General features: G+C 41.5%; 1 protein-coding gene across 2 annotated transcripts in view; it reads left to right on the top strand.

Moving 5' to 3' along the window:
- RYR3 (ryanodine receptor 3) overlaps nucleotides 1-19,731 on the top strand; it is a 523,847-nt gene that overhangs the window by 206,414 nt on the left and 297,702 nt on the right. For both annotated transcript variants that reach the window (XM_080931244.1, XM_080931245.1), the window contains exon 4: nucleotides 17,101-17,175. In XM_080931244.1, coding sequence (XP_080787370.1) covers nucleotides 17,101-17,175 — 75 coding nt within the window. The remainder of the gene's footprint in view (nucleotides 1-17,100; nucleotides 17,176-19,731) is intronic.

Here is a 19,731-nt window from a genome sequence, read left to right as displayed (position 1 = left end):
GGGAGAAGTGTAGATACCAGGACTGATAACATATGATCCAGGTTGCCAAGCAGAGGAACTACTGCTATTTCCCAGTTCATTGCTCCTCCTAGGCATCAGTTTGGATGAGTTCCATAGGTGTGAAAACCAGGAGTCAATACATGATTTGCTGCTGTTTTCAGCCAATATCAGTGGGAGAAACAGTGGCTCTGTAATATTCCCAGGCTTATTTCCAAAAACAGTGTCAGAAGAACCTACTGCATGGACCTCCCACCCTTTCTCATAACCCCAATCTTTTCTGAGAACACAAATCCTTTCCAGACGCTTGTCTCTCTCCTCATGTGGAGCCACTTAGACTATGCTGACTTCACCTCTAACTATATTGATTTTAGCTGTAATTTTTATTAGATTTTTATCAGATTCTACTGCTCCTAATGCACTGGAAAATAGCCAATTCACAGCGCTAAATCCCTGACCCTCTCAGGTCCAACACTAACCGGCTTTTCGTGTCATCAGTATTATACTTGCAGGAATTTCAAATGCTGTGTTATTCTGCAAGTCCCTGATGTCCGTCAGTCCATAATTATGTAGCTTTGCCTAAATATATTGACTTGACTTTAATGCTTTTTCCAAATGTAAACAGCCTTTTTTCCCAGTGCATAATAATATCACTCAACACTTAGAAAGATAGCATTTCTGAACTGATCCCCCTGCACGGAGGAAATGTGTTTGTATCTATCTTTCTACTTCATTTATTGAACTCTGCTATTAAAATGCCATTCTAACAGAAGAAAAACAGCCTATATTGTGCTTATTTTTTTTAATCCATGTTTAGTTTAAAAATTAGTTCCTTAAGGCCAACCTTCTAAAGGGTGATGTTTTCATTGCTGTGTGTTATAGGACATGTGCTAAAAAGATATTTTCATGTTTCATATCTCCCATGCTCTGCTCAGTAAGGGCTGCTTTAATATTTCAGGCACATTATGTTACCTCTACACAGAGGTGCATTCACTGTCGATGATCATGTCTTTAGCACACAGATAAGATATGCACCTCTCCAAAGCAAAAACAGTCAATGTCTGTGAGATCTGCTTTATATGCACAAACTTGTTTTAGGAAGAGGAACTTCAGGCTAAATCCAGATTTTTGTTTTCTTACACACCCCAGGGGCTCCTAAGCAGGAAGCTGCTGAGTCAGATTATATGACATCCCTAGAGTCCCCGTATCTCCTGTAGCAGGGTCCAGCTGGCATCAGACCATTTCGTTTGGAGCCCATGAGACCTTGCACAGCGTTTTGTATCAGCTGGAGCAGCTGCTGGACTACAGGCTGGCTTTAAAGGCACAAATACCACCAATAAGAGACAAGCCAGGTCACCATGTTAACAAACTTAGTGTCAAGACTAAAGCACACTACCCGGTGTCCTTTCACACCCCACATAGCCTTTCTAATAGCATCTCTATTTTATAATCTAGTAATGTGCAAATAATATCAATTTGGGGTGAGCAGAGTTTGAGAAACATTGCTATAAGATCTCTTTAGCATTTTTCACAATCTGCTATCCTCTGGACAATCAGCATCATCTTTCTTTCTTCTATCTCTTAATATATATTCCAACATACAGGCATCATTTTATCTTACATTCCCAGTTCCTCCCTGCCTGACGCAAGCAAGTGTGTGTTTTCAGGATGACAACTTTTTTTTTTCTTTTGGTTATTGGCTGTTTTATTTATTTGCATTTCAAATATTATCCCCCTTCCCAGTTTCCCCTCCACAAACCTCCTCTCCTATCTCTCTTCCCCCTGCTTCTTCGAGGGAGCTCCCTTACTCACCCACCCACTCCCACATCACTACCCTAGCATCCCCTACACTGGGGCATCAAGCCTCCATAGGACTAATGGTCTCCCCATTATATATATATATATATATATATATATATATGGATAACAACTTTCACAAGAAAGAAATCGAGCCTCTCTTTAATGTCTCCGAGTTTGTTTCACTGAGATTAAATTTTACAGCTGAGTTCTGGCACTAGCTATGCAGGTGTCATTACCAGTCTTAAGCCAAACCCAATTAGTGTGAGATTGGAAGAAATTTGCTCTAATCAGAAGAAAGGCTACCTAAATCTCCTTAATGGCAGCATAAGACTTTATTTGTGTAAAGAATTCACAGTGATTAATAAAATATTTCTCTAGTCTCTGTTTTCCCCCACACCTTGTTTAAATATGAAAGCCTAATAAGACAATGTGTTCTCTTTGAAATAACAGACATCTTGGGTTCCATAGTCATGGTACACTATGTTGTATTCCTCCAATTGCTTAATAAAAAGCATTTCTGTGGTCCTTTCCATCTTCTGGTCTCCTGACATAGTTGTCTAGGGTGGACCTGCGAGGAGACCATTCTTTCTTGACTCTTCAAGTTACACACACAGCTATTACTGTACATCAATAATGGGCCAGGGAAATGATTACCAGATGATGGAGTGACCTACCTCATTCTAGTCTGTCCATCTTTATCTGCAGATCTGCTTCTCCCCAAGGGCTACCTACTCACTATTGTTTTCAGTCGACATGTAATTACTCTGAGCTTCTGGAGACCTCGATCAGCAAGAAGTGACTGCCACGGTGCTCTATTTGGAATAAAGTTATCACATGGCATCACTAGGAACCACAAAGCCCATTGAGAGAGAACTGACTTGGTTTTTTGCCTCCACTGAAAAAGAAAAATGGAAAACAAAAACAAAAAAAGGGAAACTGAAAGGCAAATGAATACAACTGATGTCCAGTTTCATTCATCTTGCAGAATTTTTTTAAAGTCCCCCAAATTATGAGCAATGACATCTATAAGGTGGTCTGTCCGCTTCCTGGGAGCTTTGTTAAAATGTCGCTTAAAAATTCTTTCTTCTTTTGCAACAAAGCCAGGAGGCCCCGTGGTTTGGGAAGTCAGGTTTTGCTGTTAGGCCAGTATGCTATCCGCCCTGTGTCAGTTTGATAAATTCCCTTTTTACACAATGGGGAGAAAATAGATTCGATGGCGTGTGCTCTGTTCTGTTCTGAGCTTCCACTCAGATGTGGAAAAAAGTTGTTTTTATAATAAAGTAGGTACTCCTCCCCCATCTGACAGAAGATCTAGGTAGTGAAAGGAACACTTAAATCTAAACTAGGTCTCCTGAAGGGGGCTCTTGAAAGAAGCCAGTTGAAGGACTTCCTAAATAGTAATTTATGTATGACTCGGAGAGATACCAATTCCGCAGACAGAGACAGAAGTAGAGGAGAGTAGAGGAGAGTAAAGAATTCTGAGGAAGATGTATCTTGAAGGCCTGTGGGCCTGCAAGACGCAGAAACAGAGTGACATCAGTAGAGCAGAGGCGACTGATTGCAGTATTGGGGACAGCAAATATCAATGCCAATCCTTGTCTCCTAATATCCTCTCTTCTCCCAACTTCTTCTCCATTTCCACCTAGATTTTGAGGAGTACAAGGGTGAGGAGCAGGGCTCAGATTACGTAAGAGGCAGGTAGACAAGGATCCAGATGACTGCTGATGCTATGAGGCTGTGTGGACCAAGGGTAACTCTTTCAAGAAGAGTTTCTTTCAAGTCTTGAGACCTCCCAATGTACAGACTTTATAGTAGAGCTATGTGCCTTTCCATGTGTCACATGTGTTGCAACAAAGGTTAGGTGGTGGCAGGGAGAGTATAGTATCAATTCTAAAATTATCAAAGCCATTAGGAAGTAGTAGTAGTAGTAGTTTATGGCATCCTTAGAGCTCTGGAGAAATACATCATGGGTTTAACAGGAACCTTCTGAGAGTAGAATACTTACTAATTGCCAAGTGCCATGCTAATTCCATTGATAGGTTCAGAATGGCTTAGAAAGTTCTAGAAGATCTTGAGCATGGCTGTGAAAACCTGAGAACCATTCTAGGGATGCAACTTAATGGTAGAGTGTTTACCTGCCATGCATGAGGATCTGTAGCTCAGCCTTAGTATGCACATACCTGCCCGCCTCCACCACTCCAGAATAGGAATCACCATGAGAGACAGGCCTGCTACAGATCCATGAAGTTAAAATCTTAGGAAAGTTGGTTTACTTTTTGTGTTGTGGGTTTCTTTGTTCTGTTTTATTTTCATGCAAAGTTCTCTTGGGACTTTGGCCCATAGCAGGGATCCAGGACTTCTTCTCTATAATGAACCCACAAGAGGTTCAGAAACATGATGCCCTCAGAGCAATATCTTGTCCTGATACAGGAGCTAAGAGTCAGGGTCGGCTAAGCTTTCATCTGTAGGCTCCATGTAAACAGAGCTCAGAGAATGAATTTCTCTACCCAGTGTGATTTGCTATCCTCCTAGGAGAACTCGAGCTGTTTTGTTTAGGGATGTGAAGTTGGGTTCAGGTGTACTGCATCAATGTAGAAAAAACAGTATGAATTTGCCTTTATGCCTCAAGATCATAGTGGAGCAAATACAGCAGGGACAGAGGATGGGAAATATAGAAAAGTTGTTGATATAGGATGCTTAGAAAAGAAAAGGTAAACAATATCTGTAAGAACTTCAGAAAAGAAAGGAACAAAGTCAGATGGCAAATTTTAGCTAATTTGAGGTGCTTTAGAATGCAGGTAGAGAGGTGCTTGTACACAGCAAGACATAAAAATTTACTCTTACCTTTAAATCTGTCAATCCGTGAGACAAACTAATGTTTTAGTAGAGAGAAATGTTAAATTTTTCAATTCATGGTACTCTGACCTGTGAATGTAGATTCCCCACCATTTCACCAACCATCTGAGTATGGGTAGTTCACCTAAGAACCAGGGCTGTAAATGAAAGCAAATCTGGCTGATGGGTCCTTTACATGAAGAATGAGATTGGCAGTGTCTGACTCTAAGAAATTTGTTAGATAGAGAAGAAAGTGGGAAAATGAATTCTAATAAAAAAGTAATTGGCTCATTTCTTTCCAAAGTATACTCTTCACCAGCATAAATGTCATCAGTACCTTGACAAATATCTCTTGTCAGTTCGTTCTTTTAAAGGTGCCATAGTAAGAGCGGTGTGTTAGATCTGGCGTCCCAGCAGTCTCCTTGCCCTGTAGAATGTTTGCTCAGAGAAAAGTGTGGTAACATCTTAGAGGAGCCACACCCAGCAGCCTCCTGCTTACGACTGGTAATAATGCACAACTCCTGGTTCACATTTTTTAAATTTTAATTTTTTATTAGATAGTTTATATATTTACATTTCAAATGTTATCTCCTTTCCGGGTCCACCCCATCTTTCATCCCCCCTCTACCTGATTCTATGAGTATCTTCTCTTTTCCACCCACTCCCACCTCAATACCTTGGCATTATTCTGCTACATATGTGGCTGGAGCCATGCCCCCCCCACCATGTGCACTCTTTGTTTGGTGGTTTAGTCCCTGGGAGCTCTGGGGGAGAGGTTGGTTGATCAAAAACTCAGGTGATAGCAGAGAGGATATGAAGAAAGGGAAACACTCCTCCATTGTTGGTAGGATTGCAAGCTGAAAGAAACACTCGAGAAATCAGTGTGGAGGTTCCTCAGGAAAGTGGACATAGTACTACCTAAGGATGCAGCTATAACACTCCTAGGTATATACCCAAAAGACACTCCAACATATAGCAAGGAGACATGCTCCACAATGTTCATAGCAGCCTTATTTATAATAGCTAGAAGCTGGAAAGAACCCAGATGTCCATTAAAAATGGATACAGAAAGTGTGCTACATTTACACAATGGAGTACTACTCAGCTATTAAAAAACAATGACTTTATGAAATTCTTAGGCAAATAGATGAAACTAGAAAATGTCATCCTGAGTGAGGTAACCCAGACACAAAAGAACACACATGGTATGCACTCACTGATATCAGCCCAAAAGTTCAGAACACCCAAGATATAATTCAAAGACCATATGAAGCTCAAGAAGAATGAAGACCAAAATGTGAATGCTTCAGTCTTTCTTAGAAGGGGGATCAAAATACTCACAGGTTAAAATACCAGGACAAAGAGTGAAGCAGAGACTGAGGGAAAGGCCATCTAGAGACTGCCTCACCTGGGGATCTATCCCATATGCAGTCACCAAACCCAGTCACTATTGCTGATACCAAGAAGTGCTTGCTGACAGGAGCCTGATAAGGATTTCTCCTGAGAGGCTCTGCCAGAGACTTACTGATACAGATTAAGATGCTTGCAGCTAACCATCAGACTGAGCATGGGGACCCGAATGGAGGAGTTAGAGAAAGGATTGAAGGAGCTGAAGGGATTTGCAACCCTATAGGAAGAGCAACAATATCCACCTCCTGGTTATACACAGTCCTTGTCACATCCCACACCTACCAGGGAACTCAGTGTTATTTCACTAGCCACAGTAGCTCAGGACAGGGAACAAGAAAATAGCTGCACAAACTTGCAGCAATGCTTAGAAGTCAAAATGTTTGTCAGCGTTGGGACTTAAACCCACAGCCTCATATGTAATAAGTATTTGATTTATCACCATGCTTTCACAAACCAAAACTTGCTTTTGAAGATTTGGAGGGAAAATTTCTCAGCTTTCTTTAGCCATTCCATCAGGGTTTAAGAGTTAAGCACCCAGGGGCTTTTCCTTCTCAGGGCGTTTGGTTTCAGAGGAAGACCTAACTCTGTCTCTACATCACCAGTTTAAGTGACCCAAGCCAACTTATCCTTACCCCATGGACCACACCCAAGCACAATAGATGCCAGGTAGGCATCCTGGAAGACCCTGCTCATGTCTTTGTGTTTCTGCACCCAATGATAAGTATACTTCTTTGGAAAGAAGTGAACCAATTACTTTTTTGTTAGAATTGCTTTCCTCATTTACTTTCATATCCATATTCTGTTGACACGAATGAACCAGAATTCTCAGTTTCTTGCATTAAACTCTGGCCTTTGTCTCTACTGCCTTAGAATACTTTCACTATATTATAAAATTAATGACATGAACTAAATGCTTGGACCACTTCTCTTCCAGGAAACATCATCCTAGGTGCTTCCAAGAGGAAGGGTTGGCTGGATTCAGCAAACCATAAAGCAGAAGGGTGAATGAGACATATATAGGCAGGCATGAATTGGGGAAGATTATTGAATTTTTTCAACAGTAGATGCTTGTATTTAAAAATAAAGGAGGTCATAGGAGACCAGCCTCTCTGTACTATCTTCAAGGTAGGACATCAGTGTTGTCATATGAAGAGACAGTGAGAGACAGCACTGGGCTGAGAGAGATGAGGTTCCCTGGGATCACAGTTGCCCTGCTGCCTTTGGGATATCAGCTTAGATGCAGATAGAACAGTGGTCACCTTAGACCTTGCACCATCACATCTAGTGTTCATTGTAACTCTAGATATGTTCAGTCCTAATGATTCCTCCGCATCAGCTAACCTCAAGTGGGGGGGCTCTGACTATGGGATTCAGAAAACTGGGGCTATACCTTCTTCCTCTTGTCAGAACTTTACTAAAATTCTGTCTCGTGATGTAGATTTTTTTTTACTGGTATCCTAAGAGGCCCTGGAAGATGCCCAAAATATCAAGGTGTCTTTTCAAGTACCTTTGTCTAAAGCAGCAGGTTTTTAACCTTCCTAAAGTTGAAACCATTTCTTACAGTTCCTCATGTTGTGGTGACCCCAATCATAAAATTATTTCATTGCTACTTCACTGCTATAATTTTGCTACTGTTATGAATCATAATATAAGTATCTGATATGCAGGATATCTAATATGTGACTCATGGGGGGTTCACAACTCACAGGTTGAGAACCACTGCTTTGACTGATCTGCCCCACATAAAAGAGGCAAAATCCTTAGGATTCTGTCCCATTGCTCTCTGCAGTGAGCATCTCAGGCACCGCAGACTGCTGGTTCGAGACTAGTATCAACTGTAATGAGTAGAAAATCAAAGTGTCAAATTACAAGTGGATGCCCTATTCTCATGTCACATTTTTATTCTCCACAATAGAGAACCTTAGAAGGGGAAGAATATCTTTCTCTAGCCCAGGAAATGCAGAGTTTGGCGGTTCCATAGCTAAGTGGAGGGTCTGACAGTAAAGAAGAAAGTTTAGTGCCCTTTATTTGGATTCCTCGGAGTTCACATAGATTTAGGATGGAATTATGATACCTGTGAGATACTTCTGTTGTCTCATTTGCTGATGCTGGCTGTTAATCATGAGTCACATTAGCCCATGCTAATGCCCCCCTGTCTCTGAAGTGTGCTTTCTGAGTTCTAGTGTGTTTTAGCAAAGTTTGTCTTTCACCGTGATTAAAGAAGAATACTTACTCTGAGTTCTAGGCATTCACAGGTTAAGACCTGAAGATTTTCATTGGTTCCTTCAGTGTCCTCAGAGCTGAAGAGGTATTGCTCATTCCCATCTCCCTAGTCTCCACAGAAGACGCTTATTGGACTGAAGTCTGGGGCGTTTGGCCAGACTTGGTGTTCCTCATGCCTGTAGCCGTAGACAAGTCTGGCATCTGCTAACTGCACAGGGGAACCCTTGAGAAACAAAAAATTGTGGAGAAGCAAGTCCTCAGAAACTAGAGTGAGATCCAAAGAGAGGAACCTATAGATTCAGAGGAGCTAATGGGGTTGGGACCCATGCATAGTTGGGGGCACCTCTTGACAAGAGATCTTCCTCCACAGAATCTGGAGCTGAGACTCAGAGGAAAAAATAAAATAAGGATGGCTCATGTATCTTTAAAAAAAAATTCCTCTCTGAGGTCCTCATGTAACAGCAGATTGGAGCATAGCACTCTAGAGCTAGGATCTAAAACCAAGCAGAGTAGCACCACATCCTGTCTACCTTTCAGGCTGAGTCATTTCCCGAGGACCCTGGTAAATAAACTGCACTCTTGAGCAAGTAAAGGGTTACAAATAAAGTATGTTCACAGAAATACATTTCCTTAAATTCATTCAGCATGTCATCCCTCATACATTCATGTATGAATGTTATTGAGAAAGTGATGTGGTAAGAGTGTTAAAGAAAAATTTAAAGCAAGATACAGTACATGTTCTGCAACCATGAATGTGGCTGGTTAATCATTCGTGTGTGTACAGGTGCGCATGCAAGTGTGTATTTGTTCATGCATGCATGTTCATGTATGGGCAAGTACTTGTGTATGCAGGTGAACATGCATATGTGTCTGTATGTTCATATGTGCATGTGTGTATGTATATACATGTGTGTGCCTCTTCATGAGTAGATGAGTACATGTGGATGCACTCATCAGGTGCACATATGTAATATTTATGTTCAAACACACATGCACATGTATTTGGAGGCCAGAGGAAAACCTAAGTGTTGTGTCTCAGACACTATCTACCATTAATTAATCAATTGTCTTATGTATTGACAAAGATTCTTATTGAACCTGAAGCAAGCCAGTCTAGCAAGGCCTAGAACTCTGCCTGTCCCTAACTCCCAACACTGAGATGATAACCATTCAGTACCACACCCAGCATGCCTTATGTGGGTTCTGGAGATCAACCTCTGGTTCCTGTGCTCACAAGGCAAGCATTTGTCTGGCTAAACCATATTCTGTGTCCTGGCTATCTCACTCTTATAGATTTTCTCATCATTTTTGTGTGTATATAAGCAGTATTTGAAGATGCTTTGCATTCTGTGTCTTGTCATAAAAGTGTATCATAACATTTTCTGTTTCTACCTGCATCTGGTGATTTCAACCTTTAACGGCTACAAGCCAGAACATCTTAAATAGTTCCCATGATTTACGAGATTATTTCTGTTGCATATTTAGATTCTTGCCAGGCTCCATTCAGCTTTATTGTGACCATCAGAAGGCCCTTGCCTCATTTTGAATTATTCCCAGAAGTAAAATTACTATGGCAGAGGTTATAGACTTCGTTGTGATTCTTTTTATATTCTACTGTACTGTGTAGCAGAGGGCTGTGCTGGGTGCCACCACCCTGAGGCTCGTGTCAGCTAAACTACAATTCAAATGGCGTGTTTCCTTCTGATCTTGCACATTCTATAGCCCAGGTTATATAATTGCAACTTCTTTCATTGTTCAAAGAAGTTTTACAGTGTTTTCACCTTATTCTGTTAGGTATCATTTATGCATGGCTTTTGCCTACTTCTTTAGTCAAGGATTGGTTTTCTAATGCATTTCAATGAGATATGAACTCCTTTGTCCCTGTATATAAAAGTTTTGTGCAGTCTATTAAGTGTTTCGGTTTCTGATTTACTGGTGCTCATTGATTTGGAGAGAGTCTTATCTGCCTTTTGTTTCCTTTGAATGTTCATGTAACTTCAGAGCACAGGCAAGTTCTCAGATGTACTTAACTATGACAACACCAAAGGATGTAGACCATTTTGTTGTATGCTAGTTGTTCTGTGAATAATTTGATATTGGAATACTTAACTCTCTCACTCTCCGTGATCTGATGTTCTGATTCTCATTGGCCATTGTTGAATGTCTCTCTGCCTTGCTAGCCACACACAGGAGATATGGCTTAATTCTGCCTGGTTCCTGTATTGAAACTGCCTCCTTATAAACTATGGTTCACACTGTTAGATTTATACAGACTGCCTGTGCCTAGCATGTGCTTCTTTGTGAATCCATAGCAGGTTGAGTTAGTCAATTTTGCTCAGAGGCACTTTGTATAAGTTCCCTTTCAGAGCCAAAATTTGTTACTGTTTGTATTTCAGCATTAATTTCACTCACAATTCTGTTGGGCTCTAAGCTACTCTCTGAACTGTAACTACACAAGAGCCATAAGTGAAACTGTGGAGAATAAACAGTTACAAATATTACTTTGCCATTCCATATACCACAGTGTATCTGAGATTTTACCCAATGATGTCTCGTTTTTCCTTAAAGGTTCTACTCACATAAGCAGACTATTAAAATCTTAATAATTTATAATAGTCATGAGTTGAGCCTTTCATGGTAAAAATAATTCAACTAGCTGACTCTTCGGGGTTACCTGCTTTAGCTCCTTCCTGTTATTCATTTAGTTTATTTAATGTATTCATTGTCCTGTATTTAAAAGGCACCACTTTTATGTAGCTCTCTTTCATCAAGGGAACTTCATATCTTCTGTGCTGTGCAAATACCTCTACTGTTAGACAGATAGTCAATCATTCAGACACATACACACACACACACACACACACACACACACACACACACACACACACACACACACACACTGATTAAATCAAAGTGAGGTGTGAAATAGGCAAGGAAGAGAAAATTCAAAGCAGCCATATTCAGAAGCACTACACTCTGCAAGGATTTTCATGACTGTGGCCCTTGAAGTGTGGTTGGTCACAAAAGATTCAACAGGAAGCCATCCTATGGTTTTCTTGGAATGTTTCCTAGGGCCTAGGAGCGCCCAACATAGAAATGAACATTGCAGATAACAGAACAAATTGGTTTAGATATGTAACAGTCTTGAAGTATTCCTGGCTGGAGAGAAGGCAGACGTCCTGCCTCTGTTGTTGTGATTTCTGATTTAAATTCATAAAGGGCATTATTGTTTGGAAACCACAAAAACTGTCAACACGGAAAATTAATCTTGAAATTACAGGTGAGATGATTGAATAAAGTGTCTAGGGCAACATTCTACCTCTGGACAGAGAAGCAAGCTTTCCTTTTCTGTTTTTCCCTGGTGTTCCATAATATCACAGGGTGACTCCGAGGGTATCTCTATCTCTCCACCAGTGGTGACATTCCAAGACAATCATGGCAGGGAGGAGAATATACCACCCAAAGAAGGTCTCACAGCCTTGAGGTGTAGGTACTACCTTGGAGTGGTTTGGCCTAATGCTGCTTGTATTCTAATGCTAATTTGCCCCAAAGACAAGAGAGTTGACTTGGAAGACAGAGTGATCCTGCCCCCAGTTAACTGTGATTGGTAAATAAAGATGTCAGTAACAAATAGCTGAACAGAAGAGACATAGGTGGGGCTTAGGTTTTCCAAGCTTGGGACCTCAAGGAAGAAGAATGTGGAGGAGAGAAGAAAGAAGAAGCTGTCACGGGTTAGCTGAGCCATAAAAATGTGTCCAGGTGGGCTGGCCAATTGAAGTTAAGAGCAGCCCTGATAGAGTATAGTAAATAATTATTGATAGAAAAGTGGGTTATAATGCCTTAGAGAGTAGGCAGCTGCCCAGCTCTTGTGTTGTTTGGGGCATATTGAATATATAAAATTTATGTTATATTTTTATGTGGGAACTCAATAACCTAAGACAGGGTAGAAACCCCGGGCCTGGATTTTTAATATTTTTTTTACTATACTATCCCATGGATGTGACATCTTTCCTGAAGTACTAGTCCATAGCTGATATCAAAAGAGTTCACAGAATGTATTCTTAACCCCATGTTCAGATTCCAGCTCACACTTTTAAGGCATCCCTGGAAAGCTTTTTAATTTTTCTTTGCCTCTTTTTTTTTTTCTGGCATGCAAAATGAAGCCCCAAGGGCCACATCCACTGATTGTTTATTCATTCCTTTAGGAATTATTTGGTGAGTTTCTTCTGTTCATCCGATACTGCTACAAATGACATGGAAAGGACAGAGGCACAACATTTTATTTTGAATGTTCATGGAGGTTACTTCATTTCCAGGGCAAGGAATGGCAGATACACAACCAAATTAACTTACCAATTCACATCAGCTCATAATAAAGCAGAGGGCAGTGATGGAGGGAGCGTGTGTTCTTGTAAAGAGTGAAGGAGGAGACTTCTGGAGTGAAACATTTGGGGTGGAGAACTGAACTGAAGGAAGTGGGTAGTGAGAACAAGGGAAGACATACATTCTCAGGAGAGGGAAAGGCATGTACAGGTCTGTGCTATCAAGGTTATCTAAGACGTGCAGATCGGTCAGAATGGCTAGAACAGGAGCACCGGGGACCGTGTTTCTGATAAATGAAGTCAGAGTGGTAAGGGGGCCAACTCCGTTAGGGTAAGGTTCGGTGACTTGTAGTCAGCAGTCAGAGTCAGCCTGAGTATATATTTATACAGTTTGCTAGGATAAGAACAGCTTATAAATTTTTAACAAATTCTTTTTAAAACTATGTGAGGTGTGACTGGTAACTGTGTGAGAGATCACAGAACCTAACACGTTCACTGTGTGGCCTCTCAGGGAATAATTTACAATCCTGATACAGAGAATTGGATGCCATGGTGGGAGCATCAGATTACTAACTTGATAGCAAGCCACTGGAGGGTTTATAGCAAGAAAGTAAAGCTGTGGTTTACATCTTTGGACAGAGTAGCTCTGGCTGCCATGTTAGCTCACAAGTTACTCAAGAAGGCACGTTTTGGAGGCTGTTACCCACAGGCCAGATGAGACACAATGCAGCCTCAAGGACAAGGAACAGTGGGTGGCAGAGGATTTGCTTGAAGGATGCTTTTTAAAGGGATACCAACCTTTGTTTTAGATCGGATGCAGGAAAGGAGTAAAGAACAGCACATCTCCCCAGTTTGTTTGCTCGCTCCCTGCCTACCTTGTGAAAGATACAAAGTGAGAGTAAACCGTCCTGCCCCTCGGGCTGCACCCCTCCCTTCTTCTACCATTGACTTCCCTTCCTGAGAAACATTTTGACTGTGGCACTGTCCTCTCATAAGCTACTACAGTGTCCTGATGACTGTGCCAGAGTCCACACAGTGAACAAGTGAGTCTTGCCACTGATTACCTTTGATGGGTCTGCCTTCACATCCCTATTTGGACCAGCTCTTCCTGTCCATAGGCATCACAGCAACTACAGAATGGCTGTAAATGTTCAAGTAGGACTCACACTTCTACTTCCAAGACAGAGTCTACCTGTGTTGCTGTCTCTTTCTGACCATCTGTATGTTAGCAGTCTTTGGTTGGTCTTCCTTTTCAATAGAACCATTCTGTAACACACGTTCTATACCCTCTAGGTCTATTTAAATCTCTGTGTGCTTCACTTCTTTAATATGCATGCTGTTTGTGCATGCAGCCTGATTTTATTTTTGGCTAAGTTCATCTCCCCTAACTCACTATAGAAAAGATAATAGTGTGCTGCATGGTTCAATGCCCTTTGTTAAGTCCAGACTCTGCTCTTGGGACCTGTCTGATTTTTAGCATGTTAACTAATCCATGTGTCAGTACACATGGCTGTGAATTGGGGGTATTATCATTGCAACAGTAGTTAATATCAAGAGATGTGTGTCCTGTGTACCACTCTGTGTTCTGGGCCTACCATAGGGTTTGAGCCAATTAGATTCCTGCTATATGAACTCCAGGAAAGATGTCTCTGTATTTCTTCTTATTGGTGTAGTCACTGTGTGCACATTAGGAAAATGAGGTTAAGATCCATCATTAACCCCAGGGGATATGGTACTATGGTATCAATTCGAACACATATGGCAAGGTACCTTCTTTAGGTACCAAATTCCTCACATCCGAAATGTGACACTCATTGCTATCTTGACAGATTGTTGTGGGGATGCTATGGTAGTGTGTAAAGCACCTTGTGCATACATAGTGTGTGCTCTGTGGCACATGATTGTAACAGAAGACTCCTATTTCTGGTGACATAGTAGCACCAGAAACATCCGATCCTCTAAGAAATTCTCAAAATACTAGCAGCACCAGTATCATGGAGACCTTGTTGGAAATGCAGATTCCCAGGGTAGACCCAGGCCTACTGAAATCAGTACTGTGACATGGGGACATGGTGATTCTGAAATGCCCTGGCATTTAGAAATTACTGTCTTATATGAGACAGAAGCTACAGCATGAGACCCCTAAGGGTCTGCAGAACAAAATTACATTCAATTCCAGTGAGCATCTAAGTTTCTTTCATTATAAAGAAATACATGAAGTCTAATCAATGTTTCTAGAAGTACCAGAGAGAGAGAGAGAGAGAGAGAGAGAGAGAGAGAGAGAGAGAAAGCCCAAGTCACTCCATAATGCTGTTTAGAGTCAGCAACTCTTGGCTCCTTATAATTACAGAACTGATGAAAACACAGAATTGGAAAGGATCGGACCCACAGCTGAGAGCAGGGTACCTAATCCAGTCACTTCATGTTGGGAGTATGTGCATTCAGTAGGAGCCGTTGAAAGCACCAGTTAAGTTGTAAGGATACAAGCTCATAGGGACAATTCCAGTCAGACAAGATGTAAAATGATTTAGTACATCTAATTTTAATGTAAGGTGTTGACACATTTGTAAATACAGCTGAAGTTAGTGCAAATGATTTCATAAAATTTGGAAATATTGTGAAGAGCTGTGTAATCCGACATGGCATTAAAGTCTGAGAACACTTAAATATCTCTATAGGCAGAGAGAGGGAGAGCACAGCCACATTTATATTTAGTTATCAGCTTCTTTTCTGTATACCATGTTTGTCTTTTTTCTCTTTCGACACATTGTATGACATAGGGACAGAATGTCTTTGACAGAGCAATTCAAACAGAATTGAGATGGAACCACTTATTGTTTATTATCTGGATCCCTGTCTCTCTCCCCGCCACCTGCGTCTTGTCCTCTATGTTGCTCAATGCCATGCCTGGAGGGGACAGGATGGACAGGATAAATCTGCAGACAGTGCCTTGGACAGCCAGTCTGCAACACTGAAATAATGGGATGTATAAAAGATGCTTCTGGACTAGAGAAGTCAAATGCTAAAATTGCTCTGGTAGTGGTCCATGGAAGATGCCTCAGTGGGTAAAGTGTTTGCTATTCAAGCATATGGACCTGAATTCAGATCCCAAACATATCCAAATATGGCAGCATGTGCCTGTAATCTCAGCAATGGGAGGAAGAGGCAGGGGGATTCCAGGAGCTCTCTGGCTAGCCAGCCAACTGGTTAGGTTAAATGAGAGATCCTGTCTCAAAACAATAAGGTGGTTGATAAAGATAACCCATGTCTACTTCTGGCCTATATACACACACACACAGAGAGAGAGAGAGAGAGAGAGAGAGAGAGAGAGAGAGAGAGAGAGAGAGAGAGAGAGAGAGAGAGAGACAGAGAGGAGAGAGAGAGAGACAGAGAGACAGAGAGAGACCGAGAGAGACAGAGAGACAGAGAGACAGAGACAGACAGAGACAGAGAGACAGAGATAGAGTGAAAGACAGACAGAGGCAGACAGACACAAATTATCTTGCTAGCTTTCTCAGACTTTGGAGTTTCTTGGTACATGTTTAGAGAGTACAGAGACTGTGAGTATCAAGTATCTTCTTTTAAAAGAGTATGTTTTTGAAAAAATATGTTAACTGGGGATAAATTAGCATGATGTCAGGAGAACTAGGTAAGTACCAAAACATATGTTCCTGCTTGTTGATTTCAGCTGACTGTTCTTCGTACCCACTTGTAACTGGATAAGTTAGACCTTTGTTTCATAGCATATGTTACTTATTTCAGCATAGCACTGTGTTGATCAGAGAGTCAGAAGCTCAGGCACCAATGGCTTTGATTTCCTTTGAGCTATTTTGTCTTCTCTGACCTTCCTTTCTACTGGTTAGTCAACCACTACCAAACCATCAAACTGAATGTGCAAAAGAGGACAGAGAAGACAGTCACATGGGTCTCTCCACTGAGGGGACTAGTCTGCAGGATTAGTTACTCTTTTTAAGTCCTGGATTTCAGAGCCATGCATGGTTGGTAAGACCTATATAAAGAACCGTTTTGAGTTGGGGGGGAGCAGAAAGCACAAGTGCCCAGAAGGGAACAAAAGACTACAAGATCCAGAGTGCACATCACCGCTGTCCACCGTGTTATGCTCCTGCCCTAGGCTATAGTTACTCCATACCTGTTTCTCTCCCATTCTGGCCGCTTCTGAGAAGTTTCAAAGGAAGGTAAGTAGAGCCCCGCCCACCCTCATTCACGTGCTTCCAGTGCAGAACAGTTCTTGCATTCCTGTTCTGCTCATCCCGGGCAAAGGCCAATTCTGAGAAGAGCCGCAGGCCTCCCTGCCCTCGCCCAAGGATGTCACATGGCTGTGCTCACGAGTCTCCCAATATCAGTCCAGCTGGACATGTGCTTCTTGAATGAGCTCTTTGGGAGTTTTGCCGTAAATATTTTTCTTGGGTGTCTGCCTCCCAAATCATGTTGCTTTTCTGCCAGAGAAGCCACAGCTGATGCGTGCTGACAGTTTTCTTCTTTGTTCCCACAGGCAGCACAAGGGGGTGGCCACAGGACCCTGCTCTATGGTCATGCAATTCTCCTGCGGCACTCCTTCAGTGGAATGGTAAGCGTGTGGAGATGACAGCTCTCTCCAGCATTCACCGGGAAGAGAGGATGAACGCTGAGAGCAGTTCAGGATATAAATAATTCAACCCGCTGTTGTCTTCCAACCGCTTCCCTCGAATTCCAGCAGTTTGTTTGCTGAGTGTGTATCCCATTGAGTGAGAAAAAGAGCCGTTCCTGTTCTTCCAAATTTACCAAATGCAGCCCACATACTAGATACTCAGTAAATATTTCTTGAATGCGTGATTGACCAAATGAACTGTGGCGTAACTGATTTTTTTTTTTTTTTAGTCTACAAAGAAAACAAATCCAGTGGGAATTGTGTTACATTTCTCTGCTTGTGCACAGCTAAAGAAATAGAGTCCTTCCTGTCCAGGGCCTTCAGTCCTTGGAAGAATTTGAAGGTATTACGCTAATCCAGTGGCAGGAGGAAGATAATGGATGAGGCAATCACAGAAAACTCATCCAGGCTGTAATTGATCAGGGACTTAGAATAGGGATAGAATAGGGATAATTCAGCCCTTTGGAAAGCAAGAGCTTGGAATGAAAACCATGCAATAATATAATAAATATAACTTGGAAATCACATATGCTACCACTGTTTTGCAAAGAGTTATTAAGAATGTTGTGATGTCAATTTAGTATAAAATGGACACCAACAGTATTTCCTGTCAGCTCCTAAGTATATAATTCTCGATTGCTATTGGAATAAGGAAGAATAGTCATTTTCTAGCCCTTATAAACCGGATACACTAAGCGTGCATATGTGAGGGCCTGAGTTCAGAGCCCCAGCGCTCACCTCAAGAGTTGGCATGGCAACATGTGATCTGAGCCGTGGGGTGGGGAAGGAGGAGACTGCTGAGTATTTTCACTTACACATGTTCTTCATGAAAAGTTCTTCTCAGAGCTCGGACTATCGAACTGTAGCGTGATCAGCAGCTGCTTCTTAAATAATTGATTTGCTGCAGCACAGTTTGTCTGAGCACTGATAGAGAGTTGACCTTTCAGACTGAGCACTCACTGCTTTAGTCCTTCACAGTGAAGGACGGAACCAAACTGTATCTGAGTCCTGCGGCAGGTTTCACTGGGCAGCCATCTTACTGGCCGTCTCTGAAAAAAGATGAGGTGATCGTCTTTTAGAATCTGTTGCTCCTGTGGAGAGCAAACCAGACCCTAAAATGTGTGTTTCTACCCAAATAGAATAAATAACTCTTGAACCAGTATATCCCCCAGGGCTCTTGAAAGTAGCAGCTTTGGTAGAGATGTTAAATTCACTCAAGAAAAAAGAAACCACTCCATATTAACATAAACTCTGCACTGGCTTTTTTTTAAGTGGCTTTAGAATAAAGTCACTGAAATAAGACATTTTATAATGTGACAGTTTTCCACCTGCTTGCAGAGAACTAGGAGTGTGCCTGAGCTTCTTTCCCTCACACTCTAATTCCAGCCTCTGCCACTGTGCCATCAGCAAAAAAAAAAAAAAAAAAAAAAAAAAAAAAAAAAAAAAAAAAAAAAAAAGCCCCTGGGTTTGTTTCCTTTGTTACACTGCTTTTTAAAAATTCTCACCTGCATATATCTTATCAAAATCCACAGAGTAGGATGAATCTTATTTTGATAGGATTAAAGACTTAGGAGATTTTTTTAAACAAGCAAACAAACAAACAAACAAATAAAACTAGTAGCAGTTGATTTTGTATCATGCACAAGGGAATTCCCACAGGGCCCATCTCCTAGATCAGTGGTTCTCAACCTGTGTGCCACAACCCTTGGGGTTGAATGGCATTTTCATGTCAATTGCTGAAGACCACAGGTGTTTATATTATAGTTCCTAACAGTAGAAAATTTGCAGCTGTGAGGTAGCAATAAAGTCATTTTATGATGGGGGTCACCACAACAGAAGCAACCATATTAAAAGGTCACAGCATTGGGAAGGTCGAGAACTACTGCCCTAGATGAAGCTCTACAGGTGGCTAACAGCTGCTAAGTGCGGGGGAAACTGATCTACTCAAAGGCAAAGCCCCACATTGGCAATCCAACCCCACGTAATTAGTCCTGGACACATGGACTCAGCAGATTACATACACATGTCCAGGGAGGACGTGTGCATGCATGTGCATATGCAAGCATGCATATATATGTGTGTGTGTATTTGTGTGTGTGTGTGTGTGTGTGTGTGTGTGTGTGGTAAAAATAATAGAAGAGGTCATGAATTTGTGAGGCCATATGTGAAGAGTTAGAGGGGGAGGGGCAGGAATGAAATGGATGCAATACTCATGTTTGAAGTTCTTAAGGATATTAAATTAGCAGAAATGGGGATTATCTGTTTCCCCAGCTTCTCCCGCCCACCTTACTTATCCAAGCACAATTTTTGTGATTATTCTGCTGTAATTCCTTCTAATCGTGTGTTCTACATTTAAGTTTTGTATGCGTGTCAGTTATAAAAACATGTTATTTCATGTGACTTCTTGGCTCAACGTCTTATAAAAATAAGGTTATTTGCTACCTACACATTCCTTGACAGTGCTCTTCGGGGCACAATAGTCCATAAATCAGAAGA

This window comes from Micromys minutus (assembly GCF_963924665.1).
Source record: "Micromys minutus genome assembly, chromosome: 17".
Lineage (NCBI taxonomy): Eukaryota > Metazoa > Chordata > Mammalia > Rodentia > Muridae > Micromys > Micromys minutus.
This window is presented reverse-complemented; position numbering and strand designations above follow the sequence as displayed.